The 19472-nt window shown below is 35.2% G+C and overlaps 1 protein-coding gene across 4 annotated transcripts in view; it reads left to right on the top strand.

Annotated features, from left to right (window-relative positions):
- Window positions 1-19472, top strand: part of FXR1 (FMR1 autosomal homolog 1) — a 64721-nt gene that overhangs the window by 32991 nt on the left and 12258 nt on the right. For 2 of the 4 annotated variants that reach the window (XM_082838991.1, XM_082838993.1), the window contains exons 9-14: window positions 227-305; window positions 3939-4048; window positions 8872-8958; window positions 10140-10347; window positions 16263-16466; window positions 17879-18079. In XM_082838991.1, coding sequence (XP_082695117.1) covers window positions 227-305; window positions 3939-4048; window positions 8872-8958; window positions 10140-10347; window positions 16263-16466; window positions 17879-18079 — 889 coding nt within the window. Of the gene's footprint in view, window positions 1-226; window positions 306-3938; window positions 4049-8871; window positions 8959-10139; window positions 10348-16262; window positions 16467-17878; window positions 18080-18771; window positions 18853-19472 lie in introns of all 4 variants that reach the window. The other 2 variants (XM_082838994.1, XM_082838992.1) reach the window with 2 other exon arrangements.

Here is a 19472-nt window from a genome sequence, read left to right as displayed (position 1 = left end):
ACATATTTTGGTTGTAAAAGACTCTTTCCTAGCTGTTCAGTGATTACTGTGACTTTTTTTGGAAAAATACTTCATGAATTATTTGACTTGAAATGTCACTCTGGTGGTCTGAGCAGAATCTTGTACTAGAGTGTAATAATTCAGTTTTTCTTATTTTATTTTTGTTGTGGATTGTGGGTTTCTTCAAGGTTGAATTTCATGTTTGTTTCCCCTCTCTCCCCACCAGAGTGCTGATGCTGTAAAAAAGGCTAGAGGTTTTTTGGAATTTGTGGAGGATTTTATTCAGGTTCCTAGGAATCTTGTTGGTAAGTACTTCTGCTAAATGTTAAATAAGTTAAATGTTACTTAATTACGTACAGTGACTTAATTGAAAATTAGAGTTTTCTGATATCTTAAAGTTATGTAGAGTATTTTTTTTATAAGTTTGTCATTATAGTTTTTCTTAAGCCTTTTCATCCTTTGGCCTCTTTCTTAATATTTTCATTTGCTTGATGTCTTTATCATTCATATATCCATCAAAATTGTCATAGTACTTTTTGAGAAGGTATTTGTGGTAATTTTTTTCTTCTGTTTAATGTAGAAGAAAAAGTAAGAATGGACTAACAATAGAGTAATAAACTTCTACACAGTAGGCCTCGAGTAAGTAATAGTTGTTGAAAAGGCATAGAATAAAGTTTAAGAAGTCATAGGCAGGAGAGAAGGATGGTGATGATGATATGAGGGGAGGTTTCACTATTAAGTTTTTGACACTTAGTGAAAACTGCTGCGCCCATGGGTTATTAAGTTAAGTGGCGATTTTTGAACTTGAAGGTGCAGTTAAATGAGAATTGTAGCTTGGGATTAGTTGTTTAACAGCTTTGTTATTATCCTCTACATCTGTGCTGTCTTTTAAAATGCTGTTTGAGACATATGGGAGAAGCTTTGGTCACATGTTAAATACTTAGTGATTATCCTAAAAGTTTGACATAAATAAAGCATCAACATGATGTAGCAAAATTTACTAGGGGAATGGTTTTTTATGATTTTTTTGGTCATCTATTGAATCTCATTAGTTTTTTGACCTTAAATAGTTAGAGCCCCTTGGGCTCCATTTATATATAGTTACGCCTATAGGAAGATTCTATACATGTTTTACTTGTCAAATTCCGTAAAACATTAGTAGGTGAAAATTAAAAAAAAAAATACTTCCACTATTAAAAAAGATGTTTGTTTTGGCCAGTAAAAAGTAGTGCACTTGGGATAATAGTGTACAACACAAGAATTTGGACAGTTTCATGGTGTTCAACTATATAAAAATCTTTTCACTTCTGCCCAAACGTTTGGATGGGTATGATATATACTACCAGTTAAGAAAGCTCCACTTAATCTGTTCTTAGAAACCACTGTTCACTGTACACTGAATTGCTGGAGATTATGAGTTGAGAGGTTACAATTAAATGTAAGTCTCAGGAATTGTACATAATTTTAATAAATGTTAAGATAACAAAAAGTTACCAAATGTTTATTGTTGCCTAATGAAATTGCCTTTGACAAGAAAGCTGCTTTTGAAAATGATCCCCTTTGTTGTTTATATAATACTCTATTATTGACAGCTATCAGTACTAACATTTTGGTTGCTGCTTTTACAGAACATAATTTAACTTAAGATTTCTTCACTTGTAAAAATGATTTGGAGGTGAGTGTGTCCAAGGGAGTCAGGGTTCTTTCCAGCCCAACAATTCTATAGAAGATAGCCTTGGTCTTGTAGAATTTGTGGTAGTGTTAATTTTAAGTAAAAATTCCTGATACTTCAGAAATAAGGAAATTGGGTGTATTTGTAGCTCTCAGATTTTTCTCTTTATTCATTTATCTGTGCAGTGATGTGAGTACCTGTCATGTCTCTTTTTTTCCTCCACCCTGGCTTGGTTGGCTTTGGTGATTTGGGTTGTTTGTTTACTGTTTAGAAAATAAATATTAGCAACTATTATGCGTTGGTGAAATACTCAGAAGTAAGGACTTCAGTTGGTTGGTGTGTATAATAGTAGTACTACATCTTCCTCCAAAATGTTTTCTGGTTGAAGCAGTGTTTTGAAAAATAGTACCTTCTTAGTCCAAGTGAAAGAGAAAAAAAAGAGGACTGAGACATAAATGGGAATGAGGACTACTTGGTAGGTAAGTTTCAGAGAGGATTTCTGCACATATTCAGGTTCCAAGGGTTCTAGACTTGTTGACCATTCCCACCCTTCCCAAATCGAAAGTATTACATGAACATTGATTTGAAAATTAATTGAAACTTTTCACCTCCTGGAAGCCTTCCTTAATCACTTCTCTACTCTGTCCCTTCAGCATTTATGCTCAGTGCTCAAATTATACTACAGGTCTGCTTCAGTTTGTCAATATGCTTTGGAATTTAAACTGTGGAAATGATCAGTTAAAATACTGAAGGTCTCTGGTGGGACTAAATAAAACTTGCAGGTAGGTCCTTGCCACAGACCCCAGAAGGGTGATGGATATTCACTCACCACTGGTATAGTTCACAAGAAGGAAGGGGTAAAGATTTGGGGGAGGGGGTATGATATATCAATCTGATTTTTGTTTTTTCGAAAAGATATTTGCTTATTTTTAGCAGGGTCAAGGATGGAGTTGCTGCTTGAGCTTCACTGTTAACATGAAGGTTGCTTTTATATGCTGCTGCTAGGGCTGCTCAGAGAAGACATACATCATGTGACTTCCCTGTCCTACTCCTTTGTTTTTTCTTTTTACCTGTTCAATTGCTGGTGCTTTTAAATTTAGGGTTATTGGGCAAGGAGGTTTGAAAATCCTATAATAGTGTCTGCTGTATTGACCGGCTTATTGTTGCCATTGTTTCCTTATTTATCTCCTTCCCCCCTTATTTATTCTTTATTGAGAACTGTTCTCTCAAGCATGCAATAGGAGAAACTTACATTTTAACCTCTTTCAACCAAAATGAATTTATTGTGGAAATAGATTGCTGATATAGTATAAAATTTTAATTAATCGAGGATTTGGACTTAACAAATAAGATGTTGCTGTTAACTTAGGATACATCTATTCCATATACTGGTAGTTACTTGAACATTTACTTCTGTTACCAGGTAACACTACCCAGTATTGCTTTGTTACTTTATGGGTGTATGTTAGCTTTATAACAAGTGAGTTCCTAAGGGGAAGAGCATCTTCGTGTCCTCCTTTTAGTTTCTCCTCTAATTATTGGATACTCAATAACTGCTATGTGACAGACTTACAAGTTAAGTGTGGAGAAGGTAAATAATTTGAATTTATGTCATTTTACAGTATTTCGTATCTAGGAAGACAGCAAACCATATACATGTTGTATGTAGTTGTACACTTCTGCAGTACTTTAAAAACTTACAGGTGTAAAATGTAATACTTGTTAAATGTCAACATTTTATTTTGGTGAAGAGAATATTCATTTTAAAAGAATCTTGAAGTCACAGGTGTCTTTTGAACAAGTAGGAACTTAAAAGCCAGATTGATGACTTTGTTAGTTGTTTGAATAATCATATATGTAATATGTCATAAATGTAAACAAATTGATGTGATTAATGCCAAAATAAAAGTTTTCTTTTTGCCTTCATTTATATATCCAAGTTTTTGAAATAAATGGATATGACTTGATATTTTAAAAATAATATAGAACATATTAAAAAATACTTAGACATTGAAAATGGCTTACATTGTGAGTGGCACTGTCAATCTCAGTTAACAGTAGTTGCCTTGGGAGTACTGAAGTGAAGGTTTCATACCAAGGATAAAGTTCCTCAGTGGTCTTTAGGGTGAGTTAATTGAGAGTAAGAAGATGAAGTTTTGCTTGGTTTTTATAATTTGATAGTAAGTCAAATTATTTGGGCTGGTGTTGAAATGATAAGCAGTGTTGGTTTTTAACTTACCATTATATATGTTTTCTCTTATTAAAGGAAAAGTAATTGGGAAGAATGGCAAAGTTATTCAAGAAATAGTAGACAAATCTGGTGTGGTTCGGGTGAGAATTGAAGGAGACAATGAAAATAAACTACCTAGAGAAGATGTAAGTATTTAAAACATAATTTGCTTGTGTCGTGTGTCTCCCTCCTCCCCCCCCCCCGCCCCCCATTCTTTTTCTGGTTACTTACAGGACTATTTTTTATATTTTGAAAATTGTTTTAGGAAAGTTATATCCGGTGAACTGCTTATGCTCTGCAGCAGATTTCTCTTTTTTAAAAAGTTCTGTTCCTTACAATGTTGCTTAACACACTTAGAAAACAAGTCATCTTTCAGTTGTTGGCCTTGGGCTCTTGGTTGGTTTCTCAGTATGTCAGTAAAAAAGCCAGTTTTGGGGGGAGAAATAAAAAAGACTGATAATCCTAACAGTTCTTTTTGTACTTAGAGTGTAAAGAATTTGATATTCTAAACAAAACAGTCGGCTGTGAAGGAATTCTTGATATGTAACACTTCCTTGGACTTTTTTTGTAGAATTTGTAAGCCCTAACCATTTTTTAATTGAAATCTTTAAGCTTTATGTTGCTAGTAATTCTGATACCAACTTTCTGAAATTTCTTTTTCAGTCTTTTTCTTACATGTTGATGTCTTGTCCACAGTGCTGTATTTTTCCTTCTCATCCACCACTGTAAGCATCTCTCACCTTTGTGGCTCCAGTGGTCAACTCTGTATAAGTTGCATGTCTGAACATAAGGCAAGGATTTTCCCCCATATTATCTCCCAGAAAGCAGTACATTCACACCTTCCTCAGTTTTGCACGATAACTAGAGAGTTTGTTTGCCTATCGGGCAGAGTAAGTTTTTTTTTTTAAATAAATAAATAAATAGAGACACACACACACACACACACACACACACACACACACACACAGAAAGTTGTAGATTTTGGCTCAGATAAACAGCCTCACAGCTGGTATTTGATGTTGTAAAGATGCCTATGAAAGATACCATTTTCTTTATTCCTTTTAATTAGTTAGAATGTGGAGGTAAAATACACACTTAAAAACAAATGAGAGAAAAGAAATGTCTTACTATTATACAAATGAGTACTTGTGGATTGATTTCATCCTACACTGCTTCAAAAACTGCTGTGAACCTCAAGTAATTTTCACTTATTCTTAAGCAAACACCATGCACCAAATGGGGGGGAAACCTCATTTTTTATTGAATTTAAGATGAGGATTAAAATTGAGGGTGTCATACTGTTATAATTGGCACTGTCCCCATTTATACTTACTATATAAAATAATGGTGATCCATTTGGCATACAACCACTGCCTAAAATTGATCTGAAGATCAAGGTGTTTACTGGGCAGGGTCATTAATGACTCAATTATTAATTTCTTAGCTTGATACTAATATCTAGTCTTCCCTTAGCTTGACTTATTCCCAGTTGCTTTCTAGTATTTACTATCTTGTTGCAAGCTAATTCTTCTAGGCCCTCCTTCATAAATTAAGAAGTTATTGTACTTTCCTTTGTTTGTAGTTTTGGTCATTGTTACCTCCATTTCTGTGCCAGAGTTAAGAAATTTAAATGCTAAATGATACCAAGCACATTATGTAAATTATGAAGCAAGTTGGGATGTACAAGATAGGAAAGGGAGGGCACACTGTGCCTTTCTATAAAAGAAACATGCTGCTCACGTTTAATCTGGTTGCTGTGTAGGAATGCATGTATTATGTGTTGCTGTTTCTTCCAATATTTTAAAGAAAAGCTGGAAACCTAAACAGTACACAAAATTTTTCAATTTTCCAAACATTGCATGTGAAAACAAATCTGAAGGTTGATATTGGCTTATTTGGGGCCACCATTTCACAATTTAAGCTGCCTAGGGGCATTCCCTGGCGGTCCAGTGTTTAGGACTCTGCACTTTCACTGCTGTGGGCCTGGGTTCTATCCCTCATTGGGGAACTAAGATCTCGCAAGCTGTGTGTCGTGGCCAAAAAGAAAGAAAGAAAAAAAAGCTGTCTAAATCCCCTGGAGACTCAGTTTATAACTTGTTTACTCTGAAGTCTTCGGTGACTCACCTCTAGCCCAATATGACCTTTCCACCTGTATACCATAGCTTTTATTGTCTATATAATTGTGTATTTAATGATTTTCTTTAAGTCTTTTATTTTGTTTTCTGGTTTATCTTATGTCTCTAAGCCAGGTTATGGAGCTCCTTGAAGTCAAGAAATCAAATCTGAATTCTCATATTCTCCCTTCTTCCCTAGCATAATGAACTGTATAGAGTAGGCACCTGGTAAATATTTAAAGTCAGTTGATTAAGGTTTTTTAAGATTAGATTTGAGTTTTTAATTGTAAAAGAAACACGGTTTATGTAAAGGTTAGAATAGCACAGAAAGGTATGGTGTAAAAAATAAATTATATTTATGTCCTGTCCATGTCTTTCTCTTTCCATCATGTCTAATAGATTTTAGACTTGTCAGGTTGCCTTTTTGTGTCTTCTGCTCTTAAAAATAATGTTGCAGCAAAGATCCCTTGTGACTGAAGAGTAAATTCCTGGAAGTGCATTTGTTAGATCAAAGGCTATATGGCATTTAAATTTTTAGATCTTGTTAGTTTTCCCACACATTCCTCCACCAGTATAGAAAATGTCTGTATTCCACATATTTGCCAATACTGAGTTTTATCACAGTTTAATTAGTGCCATTCCAGAAGATGTACATATTATCTTTCCATTTGCTTGAAAGACATTTTCTATAAACAGATTGTCCTTTGCATATTTTTTGTCATTTTTTATTACTGAAGTGTGTAAGCTTTTGCATTTTGAGTAAGTTAGTCTCTTTATGTATGTGGCAAATATTTTTGCCTTCTGACTTCTGCAGTTTTGTGTCATGTTTGGCAGGTCATAGATTGTTCAGAAGTGCATTTCTAGTTTTTTCCCTCCAGTTTTTTGTTTTTTTTTTTTTGGTGTAATGTTATCAGGAGCAGGATCAGCGTTATTTTTTTCTGAGTGCTAGTTTATCTCAGTGTCACCTGTTAACTATAAATAATCAGTTTAAAAAATATTTTTAAATCTAGAAATTTCACTGAAATAACTTAGATGTAAACTCATATATTCAGTAATAATCATTTACTCTTTACTCCAGTTTTTTTGTTTTAATGGGTTACCGACTATTAAAATAGTCGGTAAAATACGTGCAGTTAAGGATGCCTTTTTACTGCTCCTTTTCTTTGGAGGTAACTATTGGTTACTATCTCCAGTTGGGGGTCAAGGCATTCTATTTCTCTTAATCCTTGCAGATCAGCTGTTCGGAAAGACTTTACCGTTTTTATCTACTTGTAAAATTCTATTTATTTTTAATATTGGCTTTAAATGACAATAATACTCCTATGAATTCCCCAAAATTTCCACATCTGGGATGGCATAATTCACATTCTACCTAATATTCCTGTGCTTTTAAAGTTCATATCATTAATGCTGTACAATGAGATTATTACAGGAAGGTTTATTGTCTTTTCTGAGATTGTGATTACCTTTAGAACAGGGACTTTATTTATCCTATTCCTTAGCATAGGTTCTGGCAGTTAACACGTGGATGTTGTTTAGAATTAAGTAACTGGATATGAAATTGGCTGGGAGCAAATAGTTTTCTCAGCTGTAGAATTGGGATATTTCTTAAAGTGAATTTTTAATGAACACTAAATAATGAACGTAAATAATATAGTCCCAGAAATACAGTATGTGATTAAAACTTTTTAGATCTCTTTTTTTCCCCTCCCCTGTGTCTTTTATTCACTTTATATCCTCTGTTTTCTGCATGTGAATTTTTGAGGACACTGTCAAGACTTTCTCACTTCCTAATAAGCTTAAGTTAGAGTCCCTTGTTTCATGCCTTCCTAGTTGTAATTACTTCCTTATAGTCACTCGCTTTAAGCTCCATGATAGCTGTGCTCTGTACTGTAGCCTTAGCACCTGCCCTGGTCCATTTCTTCTTTTTGATCTCCCATACTAAAATTCAATTAAATTTTTAAAAAATTATTTTGGGGCTTCCCTGGTGGCGCAGTGGTTGGGAGTCCGCCTGCCGATGCAGGGGACACGGGTTCGTGCCCCGGTCCGGGAAGATCCCACACACTGCAGAGCGGCTGGGCCCCGTGAGCCATGGCAGCTGAGCCTGCGCGTCCGGAGCCTGTGCTCCGCAACGGGAGAGGCCACAACAGTGAGGGGCCCGCGTACCACAAAAAAAAAAAAAAAAAATTATTTTGAAAATAAGTCATATAGTAGTTCCTTACATAGAATAAAAAGTTAAGCCACACTTAATTCCATATTTAGAATCCAAAGTTAAGCCAGTTTGTTTAGATAACTGTTAGGAACTATTCTGTAAAATTAAGAAAATGAGGAAAGACACTGTGATTGGGTGTTTACTTAGGATCTGTTCATTGCCCTTAGCCAGTAGGAAGCTGGAAGTTTACTTCTATAAAGGAAAAAAAAATTATCTTACTCTCCTCCTCACTTTTTTAAACCTTCCTCTTTTGAAATTCAGCTAAGTAAACCAGGTCTGGGTTAATCCTTTCATTTGTTTTAATAACTGGTGACTACTTGCCCATATCAGTAATTTCTTTACATTGCGTAAATATTGAGAGTCTGTAGATGATGCTTCTATTAATGATCACGAAGTACTCCTTCCATTACACACATGTTGAAAGTTTTGCTATCTGAGCACATAATATAGGGATAACCTGGCTAATGGGTTTTATTACGTTTTTAAGGAAAGCACTACTAAAGTGATATATCTAGTCTGAAAATTCATGCCAGTTTGATGGTAAATTTCTTTAAAAGTTGGTTTATATACTTAAAAGATTAGATTGAATTAGAAATTAGAAAACATAAATATTAAATACTGAGGATGTTGTGTTTTCTTACAGGGGATGGTTCCATTTGTATTTGTTGGCACTAAAGAAAGCATTGGAAATGTGCAAGTTCTTTTAGAGTATCATATTGCTTATCTAAAGGTTTGTATAGTGTTCATATCATGTTGCTCCACACGTTTAACTTTATATTTGTAATAAATTTTAAGTCTTTAAATATTTTTGTTAATTCAGCTTCATATTTGCCCTTTCTTTCTGCGTGAGAATATTAAAAGTCCTTTGCTGTAGTAAAATGATTGGCCTCGTGTACATTTTTTCTCTTTCCCTCTGTACTTTTACATTTCTTTCCGTACTGTTTAAGACATGGTCACTCTTGTGTTTGATGCAGATAGGACACAGAACCAGGAATGAAGGTGGGCTTTCTTGGTAACTGATATTCTCTGAATCATGTGTACTACCCCCATAGATATCAGTTGATAATTCTTAACCATTGTTTTTAATATAGTCTGTCTGGGTTGATGAATAAAGAGAAAAGGTTTTAGAAAAGAAATTCCCTATAAGTTGGAATTGTCATTTTCTACTCTTCTTATTCCTGCTGTTTTTTTCTTGTTTATAGTATCTCAACTGCTCTGTCTCTAGTTATGTTTTCCTTTTAGTCACTCATATCGTTGGCTGCTGTGTTAATATTTTGAAAGCACCCCTGATAATGTCATTCCTTTTTTTAAAACTCATCTTTCCAATACTCTGCCTTTTAGCCAAGAGCTTTCTCTAGACACCTTACCTTCACATCCTGTAATGACCTCATTCTCTGAATGACCAAGTCTGCCAGTTCATCTAGGTCACAACTCAAGTGTCATTATTTTGATAGGAAAGTAGGTTATTAATAGTACCTGTCATAAATGGTACCTTACCTCATTTAGCAGAGTTTTTACTCCTGGAAGGCTAGATCTGGTAATTTTATGTAATTATTAGCTGTTTAACTAGGTTATTTCAGCACTTGTCTGTTGAACATCCCCTAGGTTATTCTAATGCTTGTGTGTAAACATTCCCTTGAAGGAGAAGAGTCATTGTCTTTTTATTTTGCATACCTGTAGCACTTAGCATGGTTGGCACATGATGCTAAGGCATTTGTAAATGCTTGGTGAATTGAATTAGCAAATGACCTTGTAAATTGTGTTCACTAGGAATACAGTTATACTTTGCTGAATAACTGCCCAAGATCACAAGCTTCTTTCATTTGTAGGACTGGAATATAGCTCAAGCTCTGGGCTTTAAGAAGACAAAAAAACACATGTAAGATTTATCCTTTTTTGTTTTGGTTATAGGAAGTAGAACAGCTAAGAATGGAACGCCTGCAGATTGATGAACAGCTACGACAGATTGGTATGGGTTTCAGACCTTCTTCCACCAGAGGGCCTGAAAAAGAGAAAGGATATGCCACTGATGAAAGTACCGTCTCTTCTGTACAAGGTTCTAGGTCTTATAGTGGAAGAGGCAGAGGTCGTCGGGGCCCTAATTACACCTCCGGTTATGGTAAAAAAAAAATTTTTTTTTTTTGGTAGTGGTTTCGGTGGTCCAATACATTTTGCTTATTATTGTTTTTGGGTTGTTTTTAGGATTTATTTTTTATTTCATTTTATTTATTTATTTATTTATATGGCTGCGTTGGGTCTTCATTGCTGTGCGTGGGCTTTTTTCTAGTTGCAGCGAGCGGGGACTGCTTTTCATTGCGGTGCGCAGGCTTCTCATTGTGGTGGCTTCTCTAGTTGCGGAGCATGGGCTCTAGGCGTGTGGGCTTCAGTAGTTGTGGCGCACGGGCTCAGTACTTGTGGCTTGTGGGCTCTAGAGCGCAGCAGGCTCAGTAGTTTTGGTGCGTGGGATTAGTTGCTCCGTGGCATGTGGGGTCTTCCCAGACCAGGGTTCGTACCCGTGTCCCTGCATTGACAGGCGGATTCTTAACCACTGTGCCACCGGGGAAGTCCTGCTTATTATTGTTTAGTTCATCACTTTATCTTGGCTTTGAGGGCAGGAGATAGTTCCGAGGTACATGTTTTGATAGTGACAGCATGCTTTATATTAATGACAGTAAAAGGTTTATAGTGTTCAAGTAAAAGGTTTGTGTGTAATGAAATGAAACATGTTTTTGTTAAGTTTATAGCTGATGATCATGTTTGTTCTAAATATTTAGAATAAATATATATGCAACTTGTTTTCTCAGGTATTTTCCCTGTACAATTATATACATTTTCCAATAAAAACCTAGTGATGGTGGTGATATTACTAGGATTTATCTTTTGCCTACCCTCTAGGAAAAGTAAAAATGAAAAAATATGCTAATCACTGTGCCATGATTACATATAGCAAATCTGTACTGGTTTTTAAAATATACTATATTGGTTCATTTGGCAGTTTTGAATATTAATATCTCACATCTGGAATTATTTTGTGAAATACAGCATTTCAATAATATGAGAGCTTTAAAAGTTAGAACCTAGTTAACATTTTATAAATGAACATTTTTTAAAATGTGTTTCACTGAGAGGATGGGGCTTAACCTATCTATATAGGAAGGAACCAGTGGATGGTGATTGTCAGCAATTCTCTAATCCTAAATTTCTCAGTTTGTCTTCAGCTTTGGAGTTGTTCCATTTTTCTGCATTTGGACTTGGATCTTAGCAGTGACCTGATTTTTTTCTTCCCTTCTCTCTTTCCTTCTCTCTTCTCTTCTCTCTTCTCTACTCCCCTATGCTCATCCTAACTGCTTTGGGAAAAAGTTTCATAAACCTTTTCCAGAATAGAAGGCATTTAGGGAAAACAAATACATGAAAGCTTTACAGTGTGCAGATTCCACTTCCACATTTCATGTTTAACCAAAGGATCATCTGATGATGTCAGAGTTATATTAGATTTGTACTGTTTTTCATTTGTTGTAGAGTTGGATGGTCAAGTTTCCCTTCCCCTTTTTTCATTATTTTAAAGTTAACCCTGTATTGAAGCCTGAAAAGAAGAATTCCAGTTACTGTGTTCAGTATGTGAAGGACTGAGAATTGAGAACTATTAAAATCCTGAAAGCACATTTAATACAAAAGACAATCAGTAGTTAAATAGAAATTAAGTACATATTGAATGATTTTAGAGGTACAAATTACTAGTACAAATAATCAGATTTGGTTTTTTGGTTGATGAATTCATTGAACAATTTTATAAGCCTCTGGGAAGTCCACTTATTGATGAGAGGTCACTCTTTGGCAAAATGCTTTTGTTGACAGAAATAAATGAGAATGGTGGAGGAATATCATTTGGATTGAAGAAAGCTATGCAGATTGTTCAGTAGATGGCACTCTTACCTCTGAATCTTTGCCAACTAGTAACATTGTATTTCTTGAAATAGCTGTTGAACTTAAAGTAGGCTCCAGAGAAATAAAAATTATTTGAATTTGGTTGTAGATGTTCTTGTTCAGTTAATAGCAGAAGGATTTTTAGGTGATGAATATATATATATATAAGCTGTATAAGAATTTAACATCTCTGAAGTTATATGTGTTACAATGGATGATGTCTTACAACTTTAATTGGCAGCATTTTCTTTAAATGGCACACAAAATATGACTTAATGTTGGATTTGATAAAATGTGGGGCTTTAGCTGTTAATATTAAGTTCAGCATATGTGTTCATTTAAAAGGTTGTGAACAGGGGCTTCCCTGGTGGCGCAGTGGTTAAGAGTCCGCCTGCAGATGCAGGGGACATGGGTTCGTGCCCCGGTCCGGGAAGATCCCACATGCCACGGAGCGGCTAGGCCCATGAGCCATGACCGCTGAGCCTGCGCGTCCGGAGCCTGTGCTCCACAACGGGAGAGGCCACAACAGTGAGAGGCCCGCTTACCGCAAAAAAAAAAAAATCTATAGTTTAAAAGGATGTGAACCATCTTCATAAGGTGATTTGAGAAGTTTTAGGGGAAAATATGAGTTAAAATTCTGTTAAAAACAGGTCTTTTTATTTGTTGGAGCCATTACAAATTGAACTGGTTTCATGGATCATTTATAAAGCCTCCCCCCACCCTGACTTTTTGGATTCATGAAATTATATTTTACAGAATTGAGATTGGAATGATTGCAATGATTTTAACAGAGTATTTTTCTGTTGATTATGCAACAAATCATAATTTCAGAGGCTTTTACAATACTATTATCTCATAGTTCTGTAGGTCAGAAATCTGACATGAGTGTCATTGGGCTAAAATCTAAGTGTTGGCATGTCTGTATTTCCTTTTGGAGGCTCTAGGGAAAAATTTGTTCCTTTGACACTTCCAGCTTATAGAGACAGTCTCTGTTCCTTGGCTTATTGACAGCTTCCTCCGTCTGATAAAGCCAGTAATTACAGAGAGTCCTTATGCTGCCATCTCTGGTTCTCTGTAGTTGAGAATGGTTCTCTACTTTTTAAAGATCCATGTGATTAATTTGGCCTTACCTGGATGATCTAGGATAATCCTCCCACCTCAATATCCTTAACCTTAATTACATCTGCAGAGTTCCTTATGCCATCTCAGAAATGTTTAATATGAAGGAAGTGGAACACTAGCCAGTTCATTAGCTTTTTTTGTTTTTGACCTTAATAGCTGTCTTTATCTACTGAAATCTATTTATGATTTAGACACCCTCTTTGAGTATCTTATTAGATTTAGGTTAAACCTAAGAAAATTTTTTTGCTTATGATACTGAGTTAAATACTACACTGTATTTCTAAAGGTAATTTGAAAGGAACTTCTGTTAAAAAATGAGATACTCATCTAACTTCAAATTTTGGTAATGTTTTCAGGCAGGATATATAGCTTTGTAAATAAATCCCAAAGTTCTGATACATTCCAAGGTTTTTTTTGATTGTTTTGTTTTGTTTTTTTAGCTACTCATGAAATGATAAACTACCCTTATTCCACCAGACCATGACATCAGTTAACAAAGTTCTTTTTTGTCATTTGGAAAAATAAGTGTTTTAATTCATTCTCTACTATGAGACTCATTTCTTAACAAAGACTCGAATGTCACTACTAGAAGCGTGCTATATTTTTCTTAAAATGTATGTCTGACGTATCCATTCTTATATAATGACTAGCTATATCTATATTTAATGGCATATGGAGAAAAAAAGATGATAGAAGACTTATCTTTAAAGGAGAAAGGAAGTTGGTAGGCTTGTTTTTAAACTTTACGTTTTAATCCCTGTACTTTAGTGTGTAGCATTTTGTGTATCTGAAGAGCTCTTGTGTTTTGCTTTTATCATTAAATGACTATGGAGTTAATATAGTGTATTTCTAGTTTATCTTTCTTATTTGGGAGTTCAGCATAGGAACTTCAAAATCGTGCAGCAAATTCACATCTCAAGAGAAAATTGATATGCCTGTTGCTAGGCTTCTAGGGGCATTTAGAGATATAAGACAGAGCTCTCCCCTTTATTATATTGTAGACCAAGTGGGAAGTAAATCCACACTGGAGAAAATAGAAAACAACACATGACAATACTTCATGATAGATACACATTAAGGAAATAAGGGGAGAGGTCTGTTTTTAGTTATATTGGTTGGAAGCTACAGACATTGAACTGGGCCCTTAAGGAGATAGATTTGCATGTATAGGTTTCCCACACTATCAGAAAGTAGAGTTTTCCTGTGAAACCTTTTGTAAGCTGAAATGGCATAAAGTGAAGAAGCAATTACCTTAGGACACATCTTGCTAATAGATGCACAAAATAACGTGAGATAAAGCACAGATGCTCACCGACACAGTTCAAAACTATGTTGGCTTGATGCTGAGTTTAGTTCCTGAGGAAGGAGCTGGGGTGTGCTGCTGTCACTGTTTGGGGTGCTTGCTGCCTCTATAATGGCTTGCTGCAAAGCAAATGCCGAAGGCTATTTTCTCTTCGTGCCTTTTTTTCCTAAAGCAGAAATCCTCTTTGATTTCTTTTGGTTAGCGAAAACAGGTATTTGTGGAGGTCTTTTGTAAAAGCAAAACGGTGTAAAATGGGCTTCCCTGGTGGCGCAGTGGTTAAGAATCCGCCTGCCAATGCAGGGGACATGGGTTTGAGCCCTGGTCCAGAGACATCCCACATGCCGCGGAGCAAAGAAGCCCGTGCGCCACAACTACTGAGCCTGCGCTCTAGAGCTCACGTGCCACAACTGCTGAAGCCCACGTGCCTAGAGCCCGTGCTCCACAACAGGAGAAGCCACTGTAATGAGAAGTCCACGCACTGCAATGAAGAGTAGCCCCTGCTCGCTGCAACCAGAGAAAGCCCGTGCACAGCAACAAAGACCCAATGCAGCCAGGGAAAAAAAAAAGGTGTAAAATGAACTTTTGAAAAGCATAGGATACCTCTATGCTAAGAGGAAAGGATGAAAAAAATGCCATCCCAGAACTAACAAAGAATAGAAGTGGGAATGAGTATGATAGTGATTGGGTCATATAAATCTGACACATTAATTGTGTTATAATAATAATGATGTAAGCTTTCATAGAATCTTTGCAGTGTTTACATTTTTAAAAGGTCACTATTGAATTTGGCCATTGGGATGTTAGAAAAAGTCCACAAACTTTTAAAGTCATGCTGAAGTTTTGTTTCACTGATAATGGCTTCAACTCCATTGATTGTCAGGTTGAAGCTGTCTTTTCTTAGAGTAACCTAAAATTTGTTCAGTGATTTCAAACGCTGTATTCTTCAAACTTAAGACATTATTGTGCGAAAAACATAATTTTATGTAGAGCTACTAAAAATACACTCCCAGTTCATGAGACCATCAATTATAAGAAATATTCTTATTTCAGAGATGTTAAATGTGAAAAAAAGGTGCTGCCTAGAATCAGTGAAATAATGGTAGAATACAGTATGCAGATAAAGTACTCATTCTTCTAAATATGATTAAATTTGCTTTTAAATATTGGATAGTGGTTATTTCTTATTATATTGGGTTGGCCAAACAGTTCGTTTGGTTAATGAATGCATTGTGCAATAAAATTCTTGGTGAAAATGAAAAATGTGTCTTTTATTTTTACTTAAAACCAAATGAACTGTTTGGCCAACCCAATATTAACAATTTGTTAAAAACCTAAAAATGGGCAAAATTTAAAAAATATTTCCCTATATTAAGTGCATTTTCATATTGTATATGTGTAACATTTTGTATGTTCTTTGCAAAATTCTATTGGCCATGTTTCTGCGCATCCAAACAGTTCAATTTTTAATCTATCTGACTAGGTAAATACTTTATTACTAGTATACAATATTAACATTCAATTATTTCTTAGTTAATAAATTTCAAATTCATTAACATTTTTATTTCTCTTTCTTTGGAGCAGCCAATCAGTAGGGTTAAACAGTGATTAGCAGGAAATAATGTTGAAAAATTTCACTTTTTTCTTTAATAGAAATATAGTTGGCTTATGTTTTCTTCTTTCCCAAGGTACAAACTCTGAGCTGTCTAACCCATCTGAAACTGAATCTGAGCGTAAAGACGAGCTAAGTGATTGGTCATTGGCGGGAGAAGATGACCGAGAGAGCCGGCATCAGCGTGACAGCAGGAGACGCCCAGGAGGAAGAGGCAGAAGTGTTTCAGGGGGTCGAGGTCGTGGTGGACCACGTGGTGGCAAATCTTCCATCAGTTCTGGTAGTCTTTTATATACTATGTCAGAATCCTTTCTTTGTAAACAGTATAATTTCATATACGTTAATTCATTTACCAGGGCCACTCATTTTTGGAAGTTTCTCTTTTAACTGTCTGAGGAAAATAGTAGAATATATATATATACACACATACACATAGCAACATAAGGAAAAGCACTATAGAGTGTTTCTCAGTGAAAGTTTAGCTAGAATATTCAGAATGTTCTTGCTTAGTATAATGGGCTGGGGGGAGAATTGAGAATTGTCAGGGATCCATGGACTAGATCCGTAGCATATTATTGTATGGCAACTTTTAATAAAACCACTCTTAATAAATTTTTAAAAAAGGCTGGATCAAATCACACCTTTTACGGGACTTTAAAGTACTCTCTAGTTCTAGTGATATTCTTCAAGTCCTAAAGTTCAGTTTACAGACTTCCAGGGAAATAGTTTTTTATATTTTAGTATATTGTTCACTCTTATCAAGGTTTATAAAATTATAGTATGCTGAATTACAAAGTAAATGTACTTTACCTAGTGTTTATGATTAATGGATAAACTTAGTGTCTTTTGCAAAGATGCTAGCTTGCTAGCTGTTACCAAAGGAAACTTAGAAAGGAAAAATCGTGATTAGGTGAATTTCTTCTATAATTTGATTGGTGGAAGCAATAAATGCACATAGGTAAGATGGGTATTTTTTTTTCTTATAAATTATATCTTAAAACCTTTCCTTTCCCACCCTCACCCCACCTTACTCCACCTTCACTCTTTCTTTCTGGAGATGGGAGTACTACTCAACATTCATTTCCACATTTTCCTATAACCAGTTAGAATTTCAAATTTTTTAGTATGCTTTTTTGTGTAGACTTGTTTTGCTTGCTTCAGTTCATAGTAAGAGATTTCTATTATGTCATGGAGTGCAGGTGTTGAGTATTATTTGGAAATAGTTCATTAACATTGGCACAAAGAAGCAGCAACCACATTGAACTCAGTTATGGAGACAAAAAGCTGTTTCGTGGAATTGATTCATTTTAGCTGAATATTTGTTTTCATTTTTATTTCTCTAGCCTCTGGGCAGGATTAGCTAGGAATGTGAATGTAAAAAGTAGCATGTAATAATATACTAGTTCCTAATACGTTTTCAAAACAAGTCAAAGAGAAATGGTAGAAAGCCAAGTTGTCTGCCCTTCTTCTGTTTTAATATTTCATTGCCATTTAAAGGTTTTTATATTTGTTGTTTTTCAGGTAAAATAGTGATACAGAAAACATTTTATCTGAAGACAGAGAGGGTATATTTTTACCTGGGGAAAATTGAAGTTTCTTATCATTAATTGATATAGTTCAATATAGGTCGGAGTATTCCTAATAACTGCAGCTCTCTTAAACAAATATTTCTTGCCTCTGACATGCATATAGTGCTCAAAGATCCAGACAGCAATCCATACAGCTTACTTGATAATACAGAATCAGATCAGACTGCAGACACTGATGCCAGCGAATCTCATCACAGTACTAACCGTCGTAGGCGGTCTCGTAGACGAAGGACTGATGAAGATGCTGTTCTGATGGATGGGATGACTGAATCTGATACAGCTTCAGTTAATGAAAATGGGCTAGGTATGTAAGCACTTAGGGAAAAGATATATATTATTGTATAATATTGTTAATGTATGAAGCTTTTTTTAAAAAAAAAATCCCAAACATACGCAATTCACAAGTTGAATTTTTCCTAGTGTTTACTTCAGACGAGGTAGATGGCTTTGTGTCTGTCTTAAATGTCTAGTTCTCAGATTTGTATAGCCAAATAATTTGAAACTGGGAGGGTTTATTAAAGTGCCCTTCAATACAAATATTCAAACTGCAAGGCACTTAATACTCTTACTGTTCTAAACCAAAATTGGGCTTTCAGTTTGCCTCTTTAAATGTTATAAATGACACTAATGAAGGTGTGTATACTGAGTAGGAATTGATTTCCAGAGGGCTAAAATGTCATTAACTTTGGTAAAAAAAAGGAAAACTTTATTCCTGAATGATGGTAATTAAGTCTTAGAGTTTGTTTAATCAAGAGTTAAAACCCTCTTAATTTCTGGATGATAATTCCATATTTAATGTAGTAGGAATGTTTTAAACTACAAAAGTATTTTTCCTGTGAGTAATGTGTATTGTTTTATTTTTCCTGTTTAATTAAAAGGTTCTTTTCCCTTCTTTAAATCTTTGAAGGAAAGAAGTTTTTTGTTTTTTTATTTTTTTTGCTTTGTTTTTTGCTTTGTTTTTGTCAGAATAGTTCATGGTGAACTTTGCAATTACAGATGATAGTGAAAAAAAACCCCAGCGACGCAATCGTAGCCGCAGGCGTCGTTTCAGGGGTCAGGCAGAAGATAGACAGCCAGGTAACTTGCGTGGACCTGTTGCCAACACCAGGTTACAAGCATGAAAAAAAAATGTCATGTGTCTGCTTTCTAAATATATTATACTTACATGTACACCTGTGCATATACATTCAAGATGTGCATTGCATAAATTGTTTACTCAACTAATATGACTACTACTCTTAAGAAAATGCATTCTTCCTTCACACCGTAAATGTGTAGTAAACCCGTCTAATTGAACTAATGTTGTGTCTCAATTTTTTTACATGGAAATACTGTTGAGAATACCGTTATTTTGTCCACTTGGCAGATTCTGCATTCTTGAGTTGGGGCCTGCCATCTCAGGAACTATGTTGTAGATTGTGACTGAGGTTGATTGGCAAAACTGGGCAGCTTTTGCATGGTGCCTGCTTGCTATATCTGGGTTCAGCACCTCATTTTTGTGGGGTTTCTCATACCCACAGTTTAAAAAAAAAGTATAAATGAAAAAAATACTTGAAAGTGTCTTTTTCCTAGTAAGAGGAATGCATGTTATGTTTTTGTTTATTGTAGTGTGATGCCTTTTCCCTTACACCTACTAACTATTCAAATTAATAGTACTTACTTAGTTTTAGAATGTTAATTTAAGTAGATATAATTTT

The sequence above is a fragment of the Leucopleurus acutus genome (genome assembly GCF_964270905.1).
Source record: "Leucopleurus acutus genome assembly, chromosome: 5".
Taxonomy (NCBI): Eukaryota; Metazoa; Chordata; class Mammalia; order Artiodactyla; family Delphinidae; genus Leucopleurus; species Leucopleurus acutus.
Note: the sequence above shows the minus strand (reverse complement) of the source record. Positions and strands in the feature narration are given on the sequence as shown.